Source organism: Antechinus flavipes, chromosome 6 (assembly GCF_016432865.1).
Source record: "Antechinus flavipes isolate AdamAnt ecotype Samford, QLD, Australia chromosome 6, AdamAnt_v2, whole genome shotgun sequence".
Classification (NCBI taxonomy): domain Eukaryota; kingdom Metazoa; phylum Chordata; class Mammalia; order Dasyuromorphia; family Dasyuridae; genus Antechinus; species Antechinus flavipes.
In genome coordinates, this window is record NC_067403.1 from 187,521,205 (window position 1) to 187,547,983 (window position 26,779).

Sequence of the window (26,779 nt, forward strand, 5' to 3'; positions counted from 1 at the left end):
TGTCATTCTCTCTGCCTCGGGGATGAGTTTCCTCATCTGTAAAATCAGGGGTTCGGACTTTATGGTCCTTTCCAGCCCTGGCCAAATGCAGTGACCTCTCTTCAGACCTCATTCTCCTTGAACCCTCTGGGCCTTTAACTTTGTCAGTCACACTTTTTGTGATTTTCCCTCTCTCAAGGGTCTTTCCAAATGGCTGTCTCACAGATAACTTAAACGCAGGGTCCAAAGCCGAGCTCATCATCTTCCCCCTTCCCCACACTCTCCCCTGTTCTAAGCCCGCCTGCTCCCATGTTCTCTCTGTGACCCCCGGCAGCTGTGCACGTGGGGAAGCTTCCATGATGCCCCAGGCCTTATGGCCTGGTCTCCCAGAAGTGCATCCCCTCTTTGTTCCGAACACTTCCTCCTCCAGTTTGGCTCAAGTACTCTGGACAATGGCTTCACCAGGCACCCGGGGGAGAGCATTATTTCCCTTTCATCATAGGTTTTCCATTGTATTTCTTGGTGCTTTTCCTGCCCATTGAATTTGGAGTAGTTGAGAAACAGGAGCATCTTAGGGGAAGGGAAAACTAAGGCCCTTCCTGATGCCCCTAAGTCTAACGCCAACAAACTACTGATCAATTCAAATTTCTCTGGCCTGACTTGTTTGTATATACAGAGTTGTTTGCATGCTGTTTCGCCTATTCGCTTGTAAACTCCTCTTGCTTCTCTTTTTTTTTTTTTTTTAACTGGTTTGATTTGATTTTTCTTGTGCAGCACCATAATTATATAAATATATATGCCAGGGACTTTCTCAGGATCACACACCAAGTTTGGGCCAGAGTGGTCCTTCTGATACATCTCCTTCTATATGGATGTGCCCCCTTCTCATAGGAAGATTTATGAATAATCACACTCAAGCCAATGGTGGATAAACCTGAGAATTTAATTACTGGTAGAAGACTGTAATCCTCTAGAATGGTCAAAGATTGGAAAATGGGAAGCATTTCGACAGAAATTAGGTTTAGACTTATACCACATTTTACAGTAAGCTCCAAATAATGAAATTTAAGTCCCACCATTAAAAAAAAAAAAAGAATCAAATCAGGGGTTATTTATAACATATGCATTCTATTGTTTTAAAAATAAAAATGAGGATTTTTGCTAACAGCATAAAATCCTCAAGTTGTAGGGCTTTCTTTTTTTTTTTTAATGCATACTTACTTGTACAATTATTGTGCCACACAAGAAAAATCAAATCAAACCAGTTAAAAAAAAAAAAAAAAAGAGAAGCAAACAACAAAAAGTGTGAAAATGCTATGATTTGGGGTCCTTGAAAGTTCTGCCTTTTAAAACATTTTTTTCTATATCTTCCTTTTTTTAATCTGGAATAAGCAGAAGTGCTGGTCTTCTTCCTCTGGGCCAGTTATCTCATTTCTGGGACATGAGTCTCTTAACTTTATCTGACCCTTAAAGGCTTCATTCATTCAACCAGCCTCAACTTTCCTCGCGGAAAATGAGGGTATTGGAATAAAATGTCCTTCAGCCTCTTGAAGGAATCCTTCAGATTCCTAAAATCTCTCTCTTTTGTTTTCATATCACCCTTATACAGGATCCTTCCCCACTTCCTTACACAGCACACTATCCTTTTATTTAGGAAAAAAAAGGGGAAAGACAGTTAATTACAGCCAACCAACACATCATCAAGTTGTCAACATGTCCTGAACACACACTTTATTTAGTTCCTCATCGCTTTAAAAAAAAAAAATCCTGATGTGATTCTATTTTTTTTTTTTAATGGTGTGACAAGATTTTCGTCATTTGGAATTTACTGTGGATTGTGGTATAAGTTGTTGGTTTAAACCTAATTTCTGCCGAAATGCTTTCTGTTTTCAATCTTTGACCATTCTAGAGGACTAATTAAGTTTTCAGATTAATCACCGTTGGCTTGAGCGTGATTACTCATGATTCTTCCTCTTGGAAGCTGTTCCCTTTCTTAATCAGCATCAAATAATTTCAGCCCTGGTTCATTTATACCCCCATTCAAGTTTTAGAAATCTAAGGACTTCAAGATTGGGATGATCTCGGAGAACTTTGCAGACCTGCTTGAGGTCTCGGTATGGCACGCCCTTCACCCTCCAGGCCCTTCTTGCCCTCTAAGCTTGACTGATGAAAAGAAGCCCAAGATCATGTGGCTTGTTACAGAATTTCCCCAGCCAGCTATTTTTACTTGAGGCCCTGTGGCAATTTCCATAATGATTTCTAGGAGGCCAGAATTGCTAACAGGGTTTCCTTGGAGAAATATCTCCTTTTTTGTCTTGTTTACATCTTCTCTCTCTCTCTTTCCCTAATAGTTTCTCTCCCCCTTCCCCACCCCCATTCTCCTCCCTCATTCACTTCACTTCTCTCTCTTTTTTTCTAAAGAAGAAAATTCTTTATGGAGCACAATCTGGGTTATCTGCTACAACTGCCTGGGGCTTTCTTCTATAAACAGGATGCTGATCTAGGGAGCCTTTAATCTGCACTGGGCCGGGAAGGCTTATCAGCTAGACCTCAATGTGTTTTACCCTGAAACATCAAAGGAGGTCCATGACCTGCCTGCACCCTAACTCAGGTATTGTGTGGATTAACAACCCTGGGCCTATAAATAATGTGGCCAGGCCACATACAGGCTGCAGAGAAGAGAGCAGGCTTCTGGGAGGTGGAGAGGCCCCTCAGACCGGGCCCAGACAGGGGCCTGCCTGGAACAGCCACCATCGAGGCTCCTTGAGGAAGCCCATGAATGGGGGGCATCTGGAAACCATTAGAATGAAGTGGGCCTGAAGGCCCGTGTCATTAACGGGGTGGTGTGCCATTTTAGCCAGGATATTGTCAGAATTGACTCATTAAAGCCCCGGTTACTCCATCACATTCCATGGACTTTTATTTGGGGATTTTGTTTTTAAGAAAATTAAGTTAATGCTGGTCCCCAAAGTCGGGCTGGCTTGTCTTTGGGCACCAAAAGGAAGAGCTCGGAGACCCAGGAGCAACAGAAAAATCCAAAAGTGTCCTTTAAAAAAATCTGTTACGCTTTGAATGCCTGGAGTCACAAAATCCATTCTTTTAAAAAAACATATTGGCTAGAAGTAGGTCCTAGAGTCTTTCTTCAGGTAATTAGGAGAGAGCCGGGTATTTTTTTCCCAGAGTCTTTCTTTGGCTAGTTAGGAGAAAGCCAGGTATTTTTTCCCCCGTCTTTCTTTGGCTAGTTAGGAGAAAGCCAGGTATTTTTTCCCCCGTCTTTCTTTGGCTAGTTAGGAGAAAGCCAGGTATTTTTTCCCAGTCTTTCTTTGGCTAGTTAGGAGAAAGTCAGATATTTTTTCCCAGAGTCTTTCTTTGGCTAGTTAGGAAAGAGCCAGGTATTTTTCCCCAATCTTTCTTTGACTAATTAGGAGAAAGCCAGGTATTTTTTCCCAGAGTCTTTCTTCAGATAGTTAGGAGAGAGCCGGATATTTTTTCCCAGAGTCTTTCTTTGGCTAGTTAAGAGAGAGCCACGTATTTTTTCTCAGATTCTTTCTTCAGGTAGTTAGGAGAGAGCCAGGTATTTCTTCCCAGAAAGGCATTTCTCAAAATGACAAAAGGATGTTGGGGAGCTAGTGTTGTTTGCTGTGTTGAAATGCTCACCAACCTGCATGGATAATCCTCCCCTATGGAAGGGTGCCCACTTGTTAACAAGGCTCATGTGTGGTGAATGGAGAAGGACAGTCTTCCATGAGGCATCTTGGAGAATGACTTCCCTTAGTGATGGAGCTCTCCCAAGGGCCGCTTCCCGTGGGGGTATTTCCATTCCTCCTCTTTTCTTGGGTGGGCTTTTGGAGTTTGGGCTGGGGGAGAGGGGAGCATACCATTAGCTTCAGTTTTCTAGCTGCTTCCAAAACATTTGTTCCAGGATTACCGGGATCCTAAAATGGGAAATCAGTCCCATTGTGGTATAGATAGTGGAACGCCCGTAGAATCACTTGTGATTTAAAGAGGAAAAGGCCCAGGCCATTTGTCAATGAGTGAATGAAAGAAAACTAATAAGGACTTTTCAGGGGCCAAGTCCTGCGCTGAACACCGAGGTTACAAACCAAAAAACCAGCCGGCCCCTGCCTTTAGGGAGCTTATATTCTGACATTGCAGTAAAAACACTTCAGCTGCAAGGGAGATGAGAAGGTCCCAGATTCCTTGGGGCAAACTGGTCATCCTGCTGCTTCATCCCCACTGACTAAACCTTCTCTTTCAGGGCTGTTAGGGCCAGGGGCCTGGGGTGCCCACTGAGGCACAGGGCACCCTGGCCATTGCTTTGGTGTTGGCGTGGTGGGGGACGTGGGGGACTGGCACTGCTCTGCTTTGCTGAACACACATATGTCTTTTCTCTACAGGCGCCTGAACACATTAAATAAGTGCGCAGTAATGAAGCTGGAGATCTGCCCCCACAGGAAGCGGGTAAGGAAATCAAGGAGGGTATCCCCCTTACCTGTGTGAACACAAATTCCCTCTTCCCAGTAGGACATGCTCCTCTGAGAAGCACATTTCCTAGGAATTATCCTGGCTCTCCTGGCTTGCCCTGAGCCAGAATGGTTGAGGTCGGGGCCTGTGCAGAAACGGTGACCAGGAGGCTCCCAGAGACTCCCAGGCTGCGCAAGGGAAGCCTCTGGGTTTCAGGGGGTTAATTTAAGGGGGGCAGCCCAAACTCCGCTCATAGGCTGCCTCCGCTCAGCCAGGACGTGGACACTAGGACGGCTAGGGGAGCCGCTCCGAGGCGGGCTTCCCGCCAGAACAGTGGATTTTGTGGGGCACCCATTCACCAGGCCTGGAGAAGGAAAGGAAAAAGCCCCTACTGGCAGAGTCCAGAGACATCAAACCTCAGAATTCTAATGGGGTTTATAAGGTGATAGGCTTTAACATATGGCTGGCTGGAGGGCAGAGTCAAGTGATCCTGTGTTTAGAGGATGTTTCCTCCAGTTATACACTGTGTCTTTGATCTCTCTTGTCTCTCTCCATCTTTCTCTAGTCTTCTCTCCATCTTTGTCAGTCTGTTTCTTTCTGATCTCTGTCTTTGTCAGTCTGTCCTGTCTGTTTCTCTCAGTCTCACACACACGCTAACTCATCCCCAGCCTCTCAGAGGGGTCCCGGGGCGGTCCTCCTCCTAGCACTGGCTCCAGTTGGACATTGCCTCCCAGCCAGGACTCCCTTGACCTCAGGGAACTCCCCCAGGGACCCACTGGGCAGACTCTGGGTGCCCCAGCCCCTCAGTGGGACGGTTCTACGGCATGGGAAGGCCTTTCCCGTTGGGTCTCGCACCAGCAGGGGGACGGAGCCGGAGAAAGGCCCCGGGTGGAGAGAGGGTCTCGGTGGTGGCCGTGGCAGTGACCAACCCCTTTCTCTATTTCCCCAGAGCGAGGACTCGGATGAGGATGAGCCGTGCGCCATCAGCGGCAAGTGGACTTTCCAAAGGGACAGCAAGCGATGGTCCAGAATGGACGAGTTTGACGTTTTCTCCCCGCTGCCCGGCCTGGCTGCCAGGGCTCCGGGGGGGCAGGTCCTTGCCAGCGCCAGCCGAGAGAGCCTGCTGACCGACCTGAGCGAGGGCCAGGAGCTGGTCTCCGTGCGGAGCCTCAGCAGCGCCAGCAGCCTCCCGACCGAGCCGGGCACACCCCGGGCAGCCTCCGTGGCGAGCGTCTGCTCCTCAGGCCTCCGGGAGTTCGGCCCCCTGCCCTCCCCCACCGAGCCGCCCGGCACCAAAGCCCACGGGCAGCCCGCCAAGGCCAAGCCGAGGGGCCTGCTCAAGCGGATGGAGAGCCTGAAGCTGCGGCGCTCTCACGCCGGCCGGCCCAAGGCCGGCCCCGCCAAGCTGGGCCTGGTCATCAGCGGCCCCGTGCTGCAGGAGGGCCAGGAGAAGCTCAAGCACCTGCCCTGCGTGGAGATCTCCAGCCTGGCCGGCGTCCGCAAGAGGAGCATCTCCAACTCCACGCAGACCAGCAGCAGCAGCAGCAGCCAGTCGGAGAGCGGCAGCGCCGTCAGCACGCCCAGCCCCGTGTCGCGGACGCGCAGCCTCAGCACCTGCCACAAGAGGGCCGGCATGTACCTGGAGGGCTTCGACCCCTTCGACCAGGCCGCCTTCGACAGCGTGCTGGAGCAGAACCTGCGCAACCGCGAGAGCCGCGGCGACGACGCCGTGTTCTACATCCCCGAGGACCACAAGCCGGGCACCTTCCCCAAGGCCCTCTCCAACGGCCGCTTCCCCGCCGCGGGGAAGGAAAGCGCGGCCCCCGGCTGGAGGGCGGGGAGCTTCCACGGCCGCGAAGGGGCCAAGGGGCTGCGGAGGCGCAACTCCTCCTGCTCCGTGAGCAGCCGCCTCAGCGTCTACGACAACGTGCCCGGCTCCGGCCTCTACTCCAGCTCCGGGGACCTCGCCGACCTCGCCGACCTCGCGCAGGAGGACATCTTCCCCGAGCTCGACGACATCTTGTACCACGTGAAGGGGATGCAGAGGATCGTCAACCAGTGGTCAGAAAAGTTCTCCGACGAGGGGGACTCGGACTCGGCCCTGGACTCCGTTTCCCCCTGCCCTTCTTCTCCAAAGCAGATCCACCTCGAGGGCGACAACGACCGCACCTCGCCCAGCGACCTGGACAGCGTGGGGAACTCTCTGAATGAGACCGAGGAGCCCGCCGACATCCAGGAAAGGAGGGACTCCGGCGTGGGCGCCTCCCTGACGCGCTCCAACAGGTGAGAAGGCCGCCTTGTCCGCCAAGGGAGGGTCTGGTCATCTCCAGACAGGTGTGGGTGGGAAAGGAGGGACTCTGACCCCTCCAACAGGTGAGAAGGCCGCCTTGTCCGCCAAGGGAGGGTCTGGTCATCTCCTGACAGGTGTGGGTGGGAAAGGAGGGGCTCTGACGCGCTCCAACAGGTGAGAAGGCCACCTTGTCCGCCAAGGGAGGGTCTGGTCATCTCCTGACAAGTGTGGGTGGGAAAGGAGGGACTCTGACCCCTCCAACAGGTGAGAAGGCCGCCTTGTCCGCCAAGGGAGGGTCTGGTCATCTCCTGACAGGTGTGGGTGGGAAAGGAGGGACTCCGGCATGGGCGCCTCCATGACGCGCTCCAACAGGTGAGAAGGCCGCCTTGTCCGCCGAGGGAAGGTCTGGTCATCTCCAGACAGGTGTGAGCCAAAGAAATCAGACATAGATAAAATGCTTTGTAAATGCTTGATTGCTGCTGTGACCGGCTCCTTATGGCCTCCTTGCTCGTCCCAGGCCCAGACTGAGCTGGCAGAGCTCCCGGCGGCTCAGCGCGGGCTCGGCCGCGCCCCAGATCAGCTGCCAGTCCGTGGCTCAGATGAACCTGCTGCAGAAGTATTCGCTCCTCAAGCTGACGGCCCTGCTGGAGAGGTACACGCCATCCAACAAGCACGGCTTTGGCTGGTGAGTGCAGGGGCCCAGCGGCTCCCAGTAACCGACCTGGGGGAGGATGGGTGAGGGGACAGCAGGGCGGCCGGCGTATGTGTATGCAGCGTGGACAGAACTGAGGGACGAGGTAAGGGCAGCAGAATGGCGGTCGTTGGCTCCTGGGGGAGAAGGGAAAGGTTGACTCCCAAGAGCCCAAAATTTAGGTGTCGGTTTGTCGAGATGAGGGACTTCCCTGTTTTCAGAGGCTTAGGCACCTATGGGTGCTAGAGCATAGGCTGGATCTCCAGGGAAGCAGCAGCCCCTTCCCCTTCTGGTTAATACAAAAGTGGAGAAATAAGCTTGTTTCCTATGATGCGAGCAGAAAGGTGAGGGGCGTCGGAGCTGGGGAGGGCCTGGTGGTCCCTCTTCCCACTTTCTAACAAGAAAGCTGAGAACCAAAGGTGTTGTCACTGTGGAGTGACCAGCACAGACCCGGTGTGTGGTAAAACAAGGCTTTGTGGTTCAACCCTCTACCGGATTTTGTAGAGAGAAAGGACATCTTTGGCTGCGGTGCAAATACTGGATTCAGGGAAGCCTGGATGGTTTCAGAAGCCAAAGCATCCATTGGGCAGGCCTTAGGCCATTGCTGTCAACATTGGGCCCCTGTGGGCCTGACTCAGTGGGGGCAACTTTCCTTGTAATAAGGATGTGAGCCCTAAAGTGGGGGTGGGGAGAAGAGGCCCCATTTAAACCCATAAGGGTGAAACAACAGCAGGAGGGGCCACTAATCCTGTGGCCCCCCTGGCCAGAGGATGCCCTGCCTACTGTGGCTCTCCCGGGGCCACTTCGGGCACATCACCAAGCCTGGAAGAAAGCGTCTCTGTTCCACGACTGTGCTTTGGGGAGCCTTGTGGCACACAGGAGCCGTTTGTTCCAAATGACTGAAATAAATAAGTCCTGGGCAGCTCTCCCCGTGTGCCTGAGATTCCCGCTGAAGACCATCCGCTGTGCCTCCCGAATTCCGCCCTTGACGCCAGGCGGCCTCTCTCCCCTCACAGAGCGGTCATTGTGTGCTTTGGATCAGTAATGCTCGAGGCCACACCCTGTGGAAACCCACCTCTGATGCCCCATAAACCCCAGAGATCTAGGACGGCTTAGGCTGGACATGAGGCTTAGTGGGACTTTAATGCAATGTAGTGTACCCTGAAACTCAAGAATAACATACTTTTGAAATATCATTTAAAGGAGAAAACCCTTTTTTCCTCTTCCTCCTCCCCATTTATAGTCCAATTTAAATGTGTCTCTGAATTAGGAGATCAGAAAAGTGTTCAAATGGGTTGAGATTGGGGGATGGGGTATTCTTGATTCCTTCTTCCTAATCTTAGCCTTTCTTATTCTTCTCACTCCCTCTCTCCACAGGATCATGGGTAGGGTTGACATATCTGTTTGATAATCTTATATGGATGATACCAATTTCTTGAGAGTCCCCCTTTCAGAAGCTTACAGAGCCCAAAGTAGACACCAAATATATGATGTGCTTTCTTCATTTCTGGGGCCATGAGCAAGAGACTCTTGGGTCAGTTAGCCGGGGACTTCCCCATTTTACTGCTTCACAAGAGTGAAAATCCAAAGATATAATTGGTCATTTTAAAGATGTTAAATCTTTTTTTTTTTTAATTATCTCCTTATCTCCCCTTTCCATCTACCTTGGCTCCCACGTGCATTTTAAAAGAATATTTAAAGATAAATAAATTATTCCTTCAATGGTGCTGTATAGTCTGGCAAAGCAAATTCTCATCTTGGGAATATCCAAAAATATATGAAGAGAAATAATATGTGTAAAGTGCTTTCCTATTATTATTACCGTGATCATGATGATGGTAAAGTCAGATCTAACATTGCTTAATTCATAAAATTAAGCTAGCAGGGATTTTTAGATGTAGAACTCTGGTCCCTAGTCATTTTACAGAGGTGGAAACAGACCCACCTACAGGGAAAATCAAATGAAATCAGTCACACAGGTGATATTAATGAAAACTTAGGTGTCTACACACATCAAGATTTTCAAATGCAACATATAAGGGTCATAGGAATTTTAACTCCATCGTAGAAATGAATAAGATTAGGATTTGAGAGGAGAAGTGATCAGTATTTGATGCTAATTAATAAAGCTGGGGCTTGTCCAGGCTCTATGACTTTGGATGGAATGCTGGTTCTGTCTCCCCATCCTCTTAAGTTGGAAGAATCGCTTGGGACCCGCAAAGGATAACTGTTTCTTCCTCTTGTGTTCCCAACCCAGGGCAGTGCCCAAGTTCATGAAAAGGCTTAAGGTCCCAGACTACAAGGACCGGAGCGTGTTTGGTGTCCCACTCTCTGTCAATGTGCAAAGGACAGGGCAGCCCCTTCCCCAGAGCATCCAGCAGGCCATGGGCTACCTGCATAGCCAGTGCTTGGATCAGGTCAGTTCCGTGCTCACTGCGGGTGAGAGGGTGGGGGAGGCCGGCAAAAGGAGCGTTTCCTTAGCGTGTCCTCAAACTGCTTCCCTCCCTGGGCCATAACAGGTTGGGCTCTTCAGAAAGTCGGGCGTCAAGTCCAGAATCCAGGCCTTGCGCCAGATGAACGAGGGCTCCACGGCGCACGTGAGCTACGACGGGCAGTCTGCGTACGATGTGGCAGACATGCTGAAGCAATACTTCCGAGACCTTCCAGAGCCTCTGATGACCAACAAGCTCTCGGAGACCTTCTTACAGATCTACCAGTGTGAGTGGGAGCCTGACCCTGGTGGGGATGAGGAGGTGGGCGGTCAGGGTCTTCTTCTCTCATGAGCCTTGGAGGGCCCTCTCATGAATGGCAAGCTCTTCCATAGGGCCAAGGCCGTTGAACTAAGAGCACAAAGAAGAGGAAGAGACCTTCCTGGCCACTGCTCCTTACTGCCTCTTAATTCCTCCTTAAAATAGGAGATGCATTTTGTAACTGTCCGTGTTTTTCTTGGTGCAACCTTAAACTGGGTAGGGGGGCCACTTGCTTGAGACTGATGGAGGTTAAATGTTGCTATTGCACAGATGTGCCCAAGGACCAGCGTCTCCAGGCCATCCAGGCGGCCATCATGCTTCTCCCAGATGAGAACAGGGAGGTCCTTCAAACCCTGCTCTATTTCCTGAGCGAGGTCACTGCTGCCGTGAAGGAAAACCAGATGACGCCCACCAACCTGGCCGTGTGCTTGGCGCCGTCCCTTTTCCACCTCAACACCCTTAAAAGGGAAAATTCTTCTCCGAGGTACATCCTTCCCTCATCTTGTCCCTGTCTCCCCTTCCTCGTCCTTGCTACACACACCACACACACACACACACACACACACACACACACTCACACTCACCATTGCATTATATTTTATGTGATTCAAGCAGCTGAGATGTCTCCATTCTTGGGCAGTCTATATATCTTCTGGGGTTCCCCCCTCCCTTGTTCACCTCAGACTACACCGACAGAGTAGTGCTAGAAAGTCGTCCCAGAGTGGACAGGCTCCAGAGCTGATCAGGAGAAAGGGATGCCAGGTTTGAGCCCTGTTGGCAGAGAACCAATCTCATAAGTTGGCAGTCAGCAACTTTTTTGTTGTAATGTGACAAATTTTTCTAGGAAAGTCTTAGAAGGAAAGAGCCTCAGGGGTTATTGGATGCAAACTTTTCATTTTTTGGGTGGGTTCTCCCAGGCAGAGTGAGGTTAAAAGCCTGGCCCAGCAACACCCAGGTAGGTTACTGAGGCATAATTTGAACCCAAGACTTCTTGACTCTTCACTACCTGTTTTCGTCCATGGCAATGTTCAAAAACCATAGTCTTAGTTACAGAAAGTTATAATCTTTGTGAATGGAAGGGAAGGACCCAGGCCTTTGGGATGACACCTCTGGAAGAATGCCAGTAATTTCTAGACCTGCTTTTACTATCCAAAGTGTTTGTATTGCCCCCTCTCTGCTGGCATTCTGTGACCTACATTTGACTTTCTTTTTTTTTAATTAAAGCTTTTTATTTTCAAAATATGCATGGATCATTTTCAACATTCATCCTTGCAAACCCTTGTGTTCCAAATTTTTTTCTCTCCCTTCCCTCCATCCCTTTCCCTTGATGGCAAGTAATCTAATATATATTAAAGATGTGCAGTTCTTTTTTTTTTTTTAAGCTGATAATTTTTTTAAATTAAATCTTTTTATTTACAGAAATATGCATGGGTAATTTTTCGACATTGACCCTTGCAAAAGCTTCTGTTCCAAATTTTCCCCTCCTTCCCTCCATTCCCTCTCCTGCATGACAGGTAATCCAATACGTGTTAAATATATTAAAATATATGTTAAATCAAGAAGGAAAAAAAATGAGAAAGAAATCAATTCATATTTACATATTTTCACAATACATTTGACTTTTTTTTTTTTTTTTTTTTTTTTTGCATAGCTGGCATTCTGTTTGCTCTCCTGATCTTGCTCTGGCTTATGTTTGTGTCTGAGTCTTAGCATGTTTCTAAATCACAGAAAAGTGACCCCAGAGGAATGGTCCCAATCAGGCTGATCATCCAGTCTTAGCTGAGGAACCTGGGGGATTTGGAGGCCCTCACTACCTCCAAGAGCAGCCCTTCCCTCCTCTGAGACTGCTCTCCTGGTGAGGAAGTTAGTTATTCCTAACATTCAGCCTGGGTTGATTGGCCTCCAGCAACTTCCCCCAATTGTTCCCCACTCTGCCTTCTGAGGCCAAACAAAGCATATCCAATCCCTCTTCCAAGTGACATCACCGCCTTTATTCCTGGAAGCCATGCCTCTTGATGCAATCCAAAAATCACATCAAGCATTTATTTCCTCTTCCTTTAACTCTCCCACACCCCCTGAATTGGAAAACAAAGGAAAAAGAGAACTCTTGTATCCAGTGTGAATAGTCAAAGGAACCAAATCCCCACTTTGCTCATGTCCCCGAGTGTTTGTCTCCTGCAAGTGGGGAGGGGAGGCAGACATCCTCTCTGGTCCTCTGGAATAGATTCATTCATTCCCGTTTCACTGCCAAATCACCCTGTTAACTCTTGAATTTGCAGTCAATTTAAAATCCCTACGACTTTTCAGACTGTTCTCTTTCCCTTGAGAAATTGATTGTTTGAACCCATGTGGAGGTTTTTAGCATTGATTTCTTTGGAAGTTTCTCTTATGAGATTTTAGTTCATTGATCAGGGTGAGCAGTTCACAAAGTGTGGTGGAGGGGGCTCCGAGGGTCCAACCACCAGAGATGTTTTCAGGGGATCTAGAAGGGGTCATTGATTTGAGAACCTACTACGAAGATATTTTTGGACCTTAATTATCTTAAATGGTGTTGAGAGATTCAGTCTAGACCAAGAAAATGCAAGTTCAAATCTAACCTCAGATACTTACAGGCTGTGTGATGCTGAACTAATCACTTCACTTCAGTTTTCCTTAGTTTCTTTAACTATACAATGAGAATAACAATAGCAACAAGATTGCTCTGAGGATCAAATGAAATAACAAATGTAAAGTGCTCAGCCCAGAATCTGCCACATTGTAGGTGCTTAATAAACATTTGTTTCCTTTTTTCTCCTCTATAACTTGTATCATCTTCAGATTTGATGGACATATCATCCATGTCTTTATCCAAATCCTTGATAATTTTTTTTTCTTCCTGAGGCAGTTGGGGTTAAGTAACTTGCCCAGGATCACACAGCTAGGAAGTGTTAAGTGTCTGAGACCAGATTTGAAACTCAGGTCCTCCCCATTTCAGGGCTGGTGCTCTATCCTCTATACTACTGAGCTGCCCCATTGATAAAAAAAATTAAACAGCCCTGGGCCAACCATAGAGCCCTGGGATATTCCACTAAAGACTCCTGCCATTTTCCTATTGAACCATCCAAATGTGGCTAAATTGGTCAGCTCTGAATGCATTTATTTGCATTATTATCTAGGCCATACCTCCCTGGTCTTCTTCAAAAGAATAGTCTGAGATGTAGCAGCTACTGCTTAAAATCTAAGGAATGAATCCAGGTATGTGGTATTCCACTCATCTCTCTTGTTTACTAACCCTGTCAAAAAGGGAGAGAGATAAGGTTAGTCTGGCATCTTGATGCAATTGGGCTGGCTTTTTGGAGTCTCTGCTTGCCTTTCTAACTCTTCTCCAACATCTCTTTAAATACCCATTCTAGAATTTTTCCAGGAGCTAAAGTGAAACTCAGTTGCCCATTGTTTTGAGAAGGGCGATATTCCAAAAAAAGGAAGAAAAAAGATCTTTGTTGCTTCTCCCAGTTTCCATGATCTTTTAGATGTCATTGAGACTTGTCACTTATTTTATTTCTGGATGCAAGAATCAAGTTTATCTGGGCCTGGGGACTTGAATTCATTAAGGGAAGTCAAAGTTCCCTATAGCTTTATGCTTTAAAAAAAAAAAAGAAAGAAAGAAAGAAAAGGAAAGGAAAGGGGAAAAAAAGGTGACTAAAATGCCCAAACCTTTAACTCCCAAGTCCTGAGCCTTAAGAACAAACAAACAAAAAACAAAACAAAACAAAACAAAAACAAAAACAAAAAAAAAAAAAACAGTTCCTCTATAACAAAATGCTAATGGCAGTGCTTTCTGTAGCCAAATTAATGTTCAACCATTTGGAAAATGACTAAATCCATTTTGGTGCATGCTTATTTGGAAGATTTAACACCTAATTATTAGATTATTATCTAAGAAACAATGAATGAGGATTCAGAGACAGGAAGGAAACTTTATATGAAGGAATACTGTGTACAGTTGTCTGAACCAGGAAAACAAAGTCCCTAAACCACTTTATTCTGGGGACCAAGTCTGGCGCATACTGTAAAAGGGAGGCGGTGGATCCATATTATGAATTTGAATAGGGAATTTCCTGGGGAGGACACTCCCTCTACTAAAGCAGATTAGCATCTTTTCTGCAAATTCTTGACTTGCAGAGTTGCCTAAGGACACTGAGAGGTTCAGGGTCACTTAGCCAGTACTTTCAGAAACAGACCTGAAAGCCAGGTCTTCCCTGCACTGTTTCTTTCTACATTGTAAAGGGTGAGGGATTCTGGGTGTGTAATATCAAATATATTCATTTCCAGATAAGTCAGTAGGTTGGTGAGTTTTGCTTGACTTGCTGTTTTTCTCTCTTTTTTCTTTGTGACAAATAATGGTTCCCTAAGGCATCCCTATGCGGGAACTAGAAATGAAAGAGATATAGAAGCACAAGAGATAAATAACAAGTAATTTTTTTTTTTTTAAAGGAAAGTTCTGGGGCAGTGGATAGAGCACCAGCCCTGACATCAGAAGGACCTGAATTCAAATCCGGTCTCAGACACTTAACACTTCCCTGGCTGTGTGACCTTGGGCACTTAACTCCAATTGCCTCAGCAAAAACTAAAATAATAAGGGAAGTTCTTCTGGGGAAGGAGGTATAGGAGACCTGGCTCTACTTTGATGAGAATGGGAACTAGTTGGGTCTTTAAACAGGTTACTTTCCCCTTCTAGGCTGTCTTGGATTCTTTATCTATAAAATCAGGTGGTGGACCTAGAACACTAAATGGAAAACACACCTAAATTTTAGGCACTGTGGGCTTTGGGGGAGGCAAGACTTTGGAGTCTTTGTCTATGAAATTACATATTGGGCCTAGAATACTGTTCCTGGAAAACGCACGTCCCAACTTTGGGCTTTGGGGGAGGGAGGGGAGGCTTCTGAGTTGGAGAAGATTCTGGACAAAGGCCGTTTCTTTTGGTTCCCGGAAGGTCCTGGGTGGGGGGCTCTAAGAGGAGGCCCCGGAAGCGATAAGATAAGGGCTGTAGCCGCCCACGCGGTGGGGCACACCTGGAAGGCAGCCAGGCCGCCCGACCAGCTGCCTTTGGAAAGGGCACTGTTTGTTTACAGCGGAAGGAAGCAAGGCTGGAGGGTGGGGGGACCCCCTCTCCCTTCCTCCCCTATTATCCAGGCCAAAGAAACCCGAATCCTATAGGGCAGACCGAAGGATGGCCCCCAGTCCACTTCCTCATTTGTAATGGCTTCTTTCTATTTTGCAAAAAGCCCTTGGGGATGAAATTGGCTCCCTTGGTCTCTGCACAGGAAGACACCTCCACTATTCAAGTCTCTCTGGCTCTCCCTCCTCACTGGGGGAGGGGAGGGCACCATATTGCCCAGAGTTCTGATCCAGCTTTGTGACCCAAACCAAGTCACTCCCTCCTCCTCTGCCTGCCTTGGTTTCCCCAACTATAAAATAAAAACATTAATGGCCTCTACTTACCAGGGCTGTTGTGATGAGAAGAGTAAGGTATTTGTGAAGCACTCTGCAAACCTTCAAGTTCCTATAAACGCTCGTTTTCCTAAGGCCTTCCTCTTGTTCCTTGGCGCTCTGCAGCAGTCTCTCCAAACCTGCAGCGTTGCCCAGGCCTCTGTGCCATGGGGCACCCCAGGCCCAGCTGCTGCCCTGTCTCCCAGGCGGGCACCCCTTCCCCTGGCTACCTTGCAGGATTCTCACCTCTTTTCCTTCCTTTGACCCAGGGTGATGCAGAGAAAGCAGAGTCTGGGCAAACCCGACCAGAAGGACCTCAATGAAAATCTGGCAGCGACTCAAGGCCTGGCACACATGATCGCAGAATGCCACAAGCTCTTCCAGGTGGGCCGGGGTGCCCTGGGCATGGGCGGCTCGGGCAGCTTCTTAGAAGGAAAACCCTTCTGTGGGTACAGAGTCCACCCGAGGGGTCAGCTCCTCACAAGATCCTATGCCCATTTTACAGATGAGGAAGCTGAGGCTCAGGGAACTGAGATGAATTACAGAGGTCTGTGCCCTGAATCAAGGATGGGTTTGCGCGTCTACCCCCCACCCCTCTTCCCACAAAGAGCAGCTAGTACAGATGTGAGAAGCCAAGGAAAGTTAGGGAGTTGAGGTGCTGAGGGGCTAAATATGGGCCGGGTCTCCTTCCTCCTAGGTCCCCGAGGAAATGAGCCGGTGTCGGAACTCCTACTCGGAGCAGGAGCTGCGGCCCCTCAGCCTGGAGGCCTTGGGCCACCTGAGTGGCCAGGCCTCTGCTGACTATCGCCACTTCCTCCAAGACTGCATGGACAGCCTGTTTAAGGAGGTCAAGGACAAGTTCAAAGGTTGGGTCAGCCATCCCACCTCGGAGCCTGCAGAGCTGGCTTATAAGAAGGTAATTGGTGGTGTCTCATTGCTGGGGATGGAGAGAGGGAGGGAGGGACATCCAGAGTCCCTGTCTTCAAAGGCTGGGGCTCACACCTTCAAATGTAGCAAAACCTAGTCAGCATTTCATCTTCCTGGACCTCAATTTTCCTCATCTGTGAAGTGGGGTGAATGGAAGGGCAGAGCCTCTAAGGTCCCTTCTGTCTCTCAGCCCTGTAGATTTAAGTGTTCTGGGAAGCGGGGGGAGCTTTCCCCTCATTTTAAGTTTGTCCAGGACATTAAGCATCCAGCTTCTTTTCTGCCCCATGTTTGACATCACCTTGTGCTGAGAGCACACAGGGTGAGTGTAGATAGAGCTCCATCATCCCTCAGGGATGAACAATTTCTTAAAAATCCATATAACAAATATACATAGTTTAGAAAAACAGACTCCTCCACCATCAGATCTGAAATTGTTTGAGTCGTGCATTTTAAGTCTGTCCCTTTTCTGGCAGGAGGTGGATGAAGTGATTCATCTTGTTCTCTAGCCTTATCATAACTACATTACTACAGACATGAATTCTAAAATCTTTCCAGGTTGTTTTTCTTTATAATGTTAGGCAATCAGTAAACATATATTAAGCACCTACTATGTGCCAGACATTGGATTAAGTTCTAGGAATACAAATAAAGGCAGGAGGATAGTCCTTGACCTTGAACAGCTCACCATCTAATGGAGGAGACAACACAAAAAAAAAAACTAAATACAAACAAGCTGGAAATAATCCCTCGAGGAAGGCTAGTCTAGAATTAAGGGGAATACATCATTCTTCTGGCTCTGCATCCTTTGTATTTCATCAATTTATAAGTCCACCCAGTTTCCTCTACACCCATTTTGTTATGTTGTGGTACATAATATTCTATTACATCCATTATACATTATTTAGACATTCCCCAATAGGACACTTCTTAATTATTGGTTTAGGGGACTATAGAAAGAGCTGCGATAAATACTTTTGTTTCTAAGGGTTCTTTCCCTCTTTCTTGGATCTTTTTAGAATGTGGATCTAGTTACAGCATAGCAGATTCAAAGGATATTCATAGTTTAGTAATTTAGAGGACCAAGTTAGAAATGGCTTCTCAGATTGGAGGGATTCACAGCTCTACCCATAATGCATTAATGTAGTCATTTCCCCCCTCCCCCAACAGTCCTTCCAATAATTGGCCAAAAAATTGGCCAAAGAGAAATGACCATCCATTGGGATGAGTATAAGGATGAATCTCGAGAATTTCTTTCATTTGTAATTCTCTAAATAGAGCATTTTCGGTAAAGTTGTTGCCAGTTTAGATTTCTTTCTTTTTTTGTTTTTGTTGGTGTTATACCCTTTAATAGAATTGGACCAGTTTGTTTGACAACTCAATCACTTTATGTCAGTGTATGTATTTCTAGTTCTAAATACTGATGTGTTATGCAAATAGTCAGTAAGCCTACACTTAACACTACCCACTCTGCTACTTTAGATTTCACTCTTGTGGAGAAGGAAAGCTTCTATTGACATAACAAGAAGTTTTTCTCCTACACTGTTGTAGCTGCCTTTTTTTTTTTTAATGTCAGTTTAGTTACTAATTTAATGCTTCATACTCACAATAACATTATTCTCTAAAAGTTAGAGGACTCAAATTCATCTGATATGCTATTTAAATTTTTTTTTTCATTGAAGCTTTTTATTTTCAAAACATGCAAGGACAACTTTCCCACATTAACCTTGCAAAACCTTGTGTTCCAATCCCCCCCCCCCCCATATCCCCTCTTCTAGATGGCAAGTGATCCAATATGTTAAACCTGGTGAAAACATAATATATATGCCTATATTGGATTTACATTTTTATACGGTTATCTTGCTGTACAAGAAGAATCAGATCAAAAAGGGAAAAAAAGAGAAAGAAAATAAAATACAAACAACAAAAGTGAAAATCTAACTTGGATTTCTTAATGTGAAAACTACATATTTAAATCCTGATCATTTATCCATTGGACTTTTTATTTCCCCTTTATTTTTTTCTCATAAATTTGAATCAATTCTTTATCTCTTGGATATGAGACCTTCATCAAAGAAACCTATTATAATGGTTCCCCCCACACATCTATTTCCCTTCTAATTTTAGTTGCATTGGGTTTTGAACAAAACAAATCTTTATATATTCATAATTGTCTCTTATTTGATTTTGGACTCTGCCCTACCTTTGTTTCCTTTCTCATTTGGGATGTCACCTTTTTTGTTTAAATCATGGATCATCTGGAGTTTATCTTAGTATCTAGGGTGAGAAGCTGCAAGTCAATAAGTAATTTCTGCCCCACTGCTTTCCCATTCTCTGTAGTTTGGGTCAAATTGGGAGTCCTTCCCCCATTAACTGGAGTCTTTGAGTTTAGCAAACACTCCTAGGCTTTTGTTTGTTTGTTTCTGTCTGTTGTGTGCCTGGATCTGTTTTGCTAATCACCCTGTCTATTCTTTAACCGGAGACCCTGTTGCTTTGATGATTTTTGCTTTGTTGGAGAGCTTGAGATCTGCATTTGTTTTAAACGCTGCAAAGGAGAACCCCCACCACTGTTCCTGTCTCTGTCCCTGGGGCTTTATTTCTGTGGCTCCTCCTCCCTCATTCACACTTTCTGCTCCTGCTCTAATGTGGCACTGGGAGAGTCCTCCTATCCTAGTGTATCATCTTCTTCCAGTTTTCTCCTCATGGCTGTGCCCGCCGTCCCCCAGTGATCCTTCGTCCTGCCCCTCTCTTCACAGCAGCCCATCCTCCACTATCCTAAACTTGTCACCCCTACCCCCAGGAGCTTCAGGGGCTCCCTTTAACCTCCAGGATCAAATCAAAGATCCCATTTGGCATTGAAAGCCTTTCAGAAATAACCTGGCCTCTCTCAGAATAATCCCACCTCCACCCAGATAGACACACATACACACACACACTCTGTGTGTGTCTTTCTCTTTGTCTCTGTCTCTCTGTGTGTGTTTCTGTCTGTCTCTGTGTCCGTCCTTTGTCTCTTTTTTTGTTTCTGTGTTTCTCTTTGTCTGCTCTCTCTATCTCTCTGTATGTGTGTCTCTTTTTCTGTTTCTGTGTTTCTCTTTGCCTCTCTATCTCTCTGTATGTGTGTCTCTTTTTCTGTTTCTGTGTTTCTCTTTACCTCTCTATCTCTCTATATGTGTGTCTCTTTTTCTGTTTCTGTGTTTCTCTTTACCTCTCTATCTCTCTGTATGTGTGTCTCTTTTTCTGTTTCTGTGTTTCTCTTTGTCTGCCTCTCTGTCTCTCGGTGTGTCTCTTTTTCTGTTTCTGTGTTTCTCTTTGCCTCTCTCTATCTCTGTGTGTCTCTTTCTGTTTCTGTGTTTCTCTTTGTCTGCCTCTCTCTGTCTCTTTTTCTGTTTCTGTGTTTCTCTTTATGTCTTTGTCTGCCTCTGTCTCTGTGTGTGTGTCTCTGTATGTGCGTCTCTTTTTCTGTGTATCCTTCTCTCTTTTCTTCTATGTCTGTGTTTGTCTATCTCTGTGTCTGTCTGTTTCTGTGTCTCTGTCTCTCTTTTTCTCTTTATGTGTCTGTTTCTTTCTCTGTTTTTGTGTTTCTCTATGTCTTTCTGTCTATCTCTGCATGTTGTGTGTGTGTGTGTGTGTGTCTGTCTGTCTGTCTCTGTGTGTACCTGTCTGTCTGGTCTTTGTCTCTTTCTGTCTCTGCTTCCCTCTGTATGTGTGTGTGTCTGTCTCCGTCCCCAGTCTGCTGGCCTCTCTCCTCCCTTTGTCCTGCCTAGATCTCTTTGCCCCTGGGACTCTTATTTCCCCTCACCTTCCTTCTGGCTTCTGCTTAGATCCTAGCCTTGGTGGGATGTCCTTCCAGCTAGCTACTGGTTTTCCCTACTTGTTTATATTCTCTATATATTTTGTATCATCTTATTAATACTGTTGCTTTCCCCTATTGGAATGGGAGCTCCCTTAGAACAGTATCTCTGCTTATGTGTCATAATTCCTTTCACAAAATGAATGTTTTTTCTGTGTTGATTGAGTACCCAATTTGAGGACTTCAGTACCACAGAATTAGTTTCCCAGTCTCTCTCTATACTCAACTCCTTTCCTCATTCCCAATAGTCCAGGTCCATTAGTCCCTCCTATGATCTAACCTCTCGACACACACCATGTACAGAGATGACCATACCTTGTGATCTTGCCATCTCTCCAAGGGTTTCCCTTCCATGATTAAGAATTCCACATTTCCTTTATCTCCAACCATAACTTCCTGCTGCCCCATTCCATCTTATTCCACCTCATCATCTTCTTCATCCTCCATCATTTACTTTCCTTTCCTTCATGCCCAATCTTTAGATTAGCCTTAGATGAATCAGTCTAATGTTCTGCTAGCATCTCTCTAAACTTTCATAGCTTTTCTGTCCTGTTTTTGCTCAGCTTGCTGCTGAATGTTCCTGGAAGCAGTCACTAAAGGGGCAAGTACATAAACAAGTTTTAGAAACTCTGGTCCAGTGTTAACTTCCCTCAAAAGCATCCCTAACAAGTGACGAGTGACTTTGAGGAAGTATTTTTTAGTAATTTTTTTTTCCTTTTTGAGATGAAATTTATATTAAAGACAAAATTTGTGTCTTTGCATCATTCACCCCTGGCTACTGATTCTTCCCTTATGACCAAGTCAAATGCATCTGATCCCTCTTCCATTTGACATATTTTTTGGCTCCTTGAAGATAGCTAGGATGAGTTTCTCTAGACTTATTTACCTCAACAGCATAGTCCCCAATCCCCTGCCAGGGAGGAGTTATGATTTATTAACATCATATCTGAAATGTGGTGCCCAGAATTAAGCCGAACACCTTAATATTGGGAGCATGAGATCCAGAGTTAAATATTGGGCTTGCTCTTTTCTCTGTGTGTTAACCATGAGCAAGACAGAAAAATTTTCTCAACTGTAAAATAAGAGGTTTGGATTTGCTCCTCTCTAAGATTCCTTTTAACTAACATTATGTTAATATCATTAGTCAAAGATTATGTTCCTTTGATCTCTTTTCTGTTGAATCATCGAGGTATATTTTCAGTCAGTGAGCATAACAGATATTGATCTAGCTCTTTAAAGGTTATAATGCACTTTGAAGATTTTTATTTAATTCCCACGATCATCCTTATAGGTAAAAACCATACTTAATCTCAGTTTATAGAAATTGAAATGAGAGGATAATAAATACACTAGCTTAGGGTTGTACAAACAGATAGTTGCCAAGATGGGATTCAAACTCAATTATACCAACTAGCAAGGAACTTTTTTTTTTTTTTTTTTTTGGCAATGGGGGTTAAGTGACTTACCTAGGGATACACAGCTAGGAACTGTTAAGTGTCTGAGACCAGATTTGAACTCAGATCCTCCTGACTTCAAGGTTAGTGTTCTATCCACAGAACTCTTTAATTCTTAATGCTTTTTGGTCCAATGCTAGTGATCATCTCAGGACCTAATTTCTGCTCATAATTTCTAGTTACTCCCTCACTAGAATTTTTCTCTGCCAGGTAGAAACTTTACTTTATCTCTCACTGCCTTATTATTTCCTGTGGGAAAACTAATGAATTGTCAGCTTACCAAGTCTGCTTCTTCCTGGGGAAAGGAGGATCTGAGGATCTGAATGCACTCAATTCCTTACCTACAGACCTGCCATTTCTGTTAACTTTGGCTGAGCGTAAGGGTCCCCAGCAGTAACAAGTGGGTTTGTGTTTTATTTAGGTTAGTGAAGGACCCCCACTCCGACTGTGGAAGTCGACAATCGAAGTCCCTGCCAAACCTGAGGACGTTTTAAATCGCCTCCTGAAGGAGCAACATATCTGGGATCCGGATCTCTTGGATGCCAAAGTGATTGAAGTCCTGGATAGCCAGACGGAAATCTACCAGTTTGTCCGGAGTAGTATGGTGCCCCATCCTGCCAGGGACCACGTGGTGCTGAGGTGAGAGTCCCCCCTGAAGGCCCAAACAGCCTGGTAGGAACAATAGCTTCTGTTTAGTGAAGTCTCAGGACATTGATCAAACATCCACCATGTAGGTTCTGGGGACAGAAAGGTGATCCCTGCCTTCTAGGAGCTCACGTCCTGGGGTACAGAGCCACTTTCCACAAAAGGCAGTCTGGAGCAGGAGAGGGACGGGAAGACCCGTCTACCTTGGACACCTCCTCTCCATGTAATTTGCTTAAGCTCTCAGGGCTTTAGTCAACATTATAATACTCTAAGTTCCAGAGAAGGTGCTTTGGAGGAAGGAGAGTCCCTGTGCCGAGAACCTCACAGTACAGTCTTAATCTCTGTTCTGTACAGACTATATAGGAAAGGAATACGTGGCCCTTCTAGGAAGGGCAGGAAAGGCTTCTTGGGGAAGGTGGGACTCACAGGGAGCCAGGCAGGTTGACGCTAGGGCTGAGGAGGAAGAGCATCTCCAGGATGGGGACAGCCAGGGCAAAGACGCTCTAGTAGAGAAATAGCATATTTCATGGAGAAGGTCTCTGGACCAGAGTTGATGAGAGCAATAAGGTAAAAGAAGCTTGGGAAAGTAGGAGAGTTCCAGAAAAAGCCTTAAAAAGTCAAACAGGGAATTTTAGAATGGATGGTAAACCACTAGATCTGGTTTTGGAGGGGAAAAAAGTCTATTGATAGCAGTATAGAGGATGAACTGGGAGGGAGAGAGGGGTTCCATGAAGCTGGAGGACCAGGGGAAAAGCAGGGGTGATTATGTGGGTGAGCTACTGTTCCTAGTAGACTGATGGGCTGGGAGTCAGGAATCCCACCTGTGTGCCTCCTCCTGCAGCACCAGGACCACTCACTCCACTTCTGCAAACCCCAGTTTCCACATTTTTTTTTCTTTGCTGAGGGGTTAAGTGAGTTGCCGAGAGTCACACAGCTGGGAAGTGTTAAATGTCTAAGACCAGATTTGAACTCAGGTCTTCCTGACTTTAGAACAGGTGCTCTGTCCACTGTACCACCTGGCTGGCCCAGTTTCCACATTTGTAAACAAATGATTCTGCTCACAGGGCTGCTATGGGGCCCGGTGCCCTAACATGTAGAGTACTTTACAGACCCTGAAAGAGAGCCAGGGTTGTTGGCTATTATTTTTTTCTTTTTACTGATAATAAATCATGAAGAAACTTATTTTAGAATAATTCTTTGATATACATATAATTTCACCATTTATTAAAGACATAAGTAAATCTACATACTAACATACTAATGAGGTAATAGGCTTGTTTATTTTTGCATCAAGAATTGAATATTGGCAGAATACTTGATACCTTTTACTATTGCCAAATTTTTTATAACTCCCACATTCAATTATGTGTGATTTATAGTTTAAGAATCTTTGCTCTAGACCCATAAGCCAAATCTAAATCAAATTATGTCTAGGAAATTATCATTGTAAAGTTTGATAATTGGTTTAAAAAAAAAATCAAGGGAATTGTTGGTTATTGCAATCACCATTCTTAGGTTCAAAGTTTGTGTCTCCACAGAACATGGAGGACCAACTTGCCCAGGGGGGCCTGCATGCTGTTGCTCACCTCCGTGGATCACGCCCAGGCCCCTGTGATTGGGGTACGGGTAAACGTGCTGTTGGCCCGATACCTGGTTGAACCCTGTGGGTCCGGGAGATCCAAGCTCACCTACTTGTGCCGGAGTGACTTGAGGTACGTACTAGTGTCCCAGCCCTTGGGGGAGAAGGGGCAGAGGTCAAACCAGACCTGGTTTTGATGACATGAAGCGTCTTGACCTCCTTCATTAGATCTTCCCATTGGGGATCATTGCTCATGAATTGTGAAAGCAGAAAACCCGAGTTCTCTGCTCAATCCAGAGTACCTTTTTGCTAGATAGCTCTAAGGGCTTGACCAGTGTTCTTTAGTAACGAGGTTTGGGAACTCATGAAACAAAAAGGAAGCCTTCTGGGAAAGCTTTCTCTTTCCCCCCCATCTCATCCTCCCCTGATTGGGGGCTAATGCCCCCTTTCAAAGCAGGCATGGATAATTCTTTGACATTAATCCTTGCAAAACTTGTGTTCCAATTTGTCCCCTTTTCCCCACCCCTCAGATGACAAGTAATCCAATATATGCACACATATTCATAGAATTATCTTCATACTAAGTTTAGAATCATAAGAGTAATAAAGTGTTCTGTTGGGAATGAATCCAGACTTCTGAAGTCCCATCACCTTTCTTGTCCCTTCACTTTAGGGGCCACATACCAGAATGGTACACAAAGGCATTTGGACATTTGTGTGTAGCTGAAGTAGTGAAGATCCGAGATTCTTTCACTCGTCCAAGCACGGATCCCAAAGATGGGAAATCCAGGTGACGACACACCTACAGGCCGAGACTCTGCATCTGGCCCGAGACCGCCGAGAATTTTGTTTAGAAATAAATGGGCCGATCCTGGGCAGGATGGATTAAACCAGAAACCAGGAACCAATCTGGGCTGTGATCTACAATGGCTGTACCACACAAGAGCTGATCTTGACTGGAACACATGGCCCTGTGGAAAAACAGAAGTTGTACTAGGTGGAGATTGCTTCTGCGAAGCAGGACTCTTAAAGGGAATAAAATGAAGAGAATCTGTTCTCCTGGGATATTGCCCTTGACTGGACCCAGGCAAGCAGGACAGGAGAGCCGCCGTAGGAGGGACTATTGTTGTTTGTTTTGGGAATGGAGGGTGTCTCTGACACCAGCAATGAAAAACGAGTTTCCTTAAGATGTGTGTGTGGGTGAATGTCCCATGACTGAATGCAGAGCAGATCCAGGGAATGGGCTCTGCTAGGTTGGCAGGCCACCAAAATTGGGGAAACATTTCAAATTGTATTATTCCAGGGAGGAATGTGGGATAACCTTCGTGCGTAAGGGGGTCCTGTAAATTTCTCCAGTGAATCCCTTTCCTTCCTTTTTATTTAGGAGAGCCAGTATGGGAGATTCCATCCTGAAAGGACCCCTTCCATCCATGTCTGTTAGATGTTTCATTCTGACGATCCCATTTCTGTACTGTAGTGAATTCATTCTTACCGTAGATAATCCCACACTGAAGGTCCTCTCTCTCTCTCTCCTGATTGGCTTTAAATCACAAAAATCAGAATCCAGCAATAAAAGCATTTTGGTTTTTTGATTTGTTTTAGAAAGAGCACAGATTAAAATAAAGATGAAGACTTAATTCCAAAGCTAAAATCAGGAGAGCCATACTTTCTGATATACCCCATTTTCGGTTCTTTCATCTCTTGGGTTTCCAGAAAGTTTAGGCTGTATTCCAAAGAGCTCTGTTGGCCAAGAGCTCTTCCTCCGTCATGGCAGGATCAGCATGGGACGTTCACCTGTGAGTGAACATGTCAGGAAGGGTTGTACCTGGCTGATTGCGTGCCTCAGTTACCGTTGTCAGTGTTAACTTCTTGATGAAGAAACTTCATGTTGTGTGTGTGGATGTGTGTGAGTGAGGGGGGGAGCGGATCGGATTCAGCCACGAGTGCCGTCAGGGCTCCGGACCACGTGCTCCTTGTGAATTCCTAGATCTTGTAGATTCCGTCTAAAATCTCTTACGTGGAAGATTGTATGTTGAACATACCGTCCCATTGAGTAACACAAGTAACGCATGATACAGAGTATTATTTAAAATAGACTTGTATTTATACATCAGTCTTTGGGTTTTATACCTCAGCTCAACATGTTTGTGTTTTTTTTTCCCTTTTATTGTAAATAAAGCTTTTCATGATTACCATGGAAGTGACTGAACAAAGAAAAGGTTTATAACTTGCTATGAATGACTGTACAGAATATAATCAACAATTGCACTATTAAATGTTTAACATGAGGGACAGTCTGGCCTTTGTTCATTTTCCCTGATAATTCAAGTCTTTAAAAAAAAAAAAAACCCTATCCCACTAGGATCATCAGCTTGGAGGATGCGATCCAAAGGGAGTAGTGGCCTGGTGGAGCGTGCTCAGGAGCCTAAGGAAAGAAGGATATAGTCTCCAAATTGAGGAGTAACTGGGGAAATTGAGAAAGGAAGAATAGTGAAGATGAACTTCAGTTTCTGCTGTTTGTCTAAAATAGAGGGCTTTGCTTTGAGCTGGCCTTTCTCGTTGACATTTGGCGAGATAAATATTCAAGAGGGAGAAATATTTAATAACAATAATACATATTTACAGCCAGAAAAGTTCTTAGGGGCCACCACGCCCAACTTATTAATTCTCCAGGTGAGGAAACG

General features: G+C 45.8%; 1 protein-coding gene across 3 annotated transcripts in view; it reads left to right on the forward strand.

Annotated features, from left to right (window-relative positions):
- Positions 1-26,383, forward strand: part of DLC1 (DLC1 Rho GTPase activating protein) — a 206,540-nt gene extending 180,157 nt beyond the window's left edge. For all 3 annotated transcript variants that reach the window (XM_051965913.1, XM_051965915.1, XM_051965916.1), the window contains 11 exons: positions 4,377-4,440; positions 5,393-6,726; positions 7,251-7,418; positions 9,682-9,841; positions 9,944-10,142; positions 10,445-10,658; positions 15,913-16,027; positions 16,341-16,559; positions 22,293-22,510; positions 24,055-24,228; positions 24,769-26,383. In XM_051965913.1, coding sequence (XP_051821873.1) covers positions 4,377-4,440; positions 5,393-6,726; positions 7,251-7,418; positions 9,682-9,841; positions 9,944-10,142; positions 10,445-10,658; positions 15,913-16,027; positions 16,341-16,559; positions 22,293-22,510; positions 24,055-24,228; positions 24,769-24,889 — 2,986 coding nt within the window. In that variant the 3' untranslated portion in view covers positions 24,890-26,383. The remainder of the gene's footprint in view (positions 1-4,376; positions 4,441-5,392; positions 6,727-7,250; positions 7,419-9,681; positions 9,842-9,943; positions 10,143-10,444; positions 10,659-15,912; positions 16,028-16,340; positions 16,560-22,292; positions 22,511-24,054; positions 24,229-24,768) is intronic.
- The last annotated feature ends 396 nt before the right edge of the window (positions 26,384-26,779 follow it).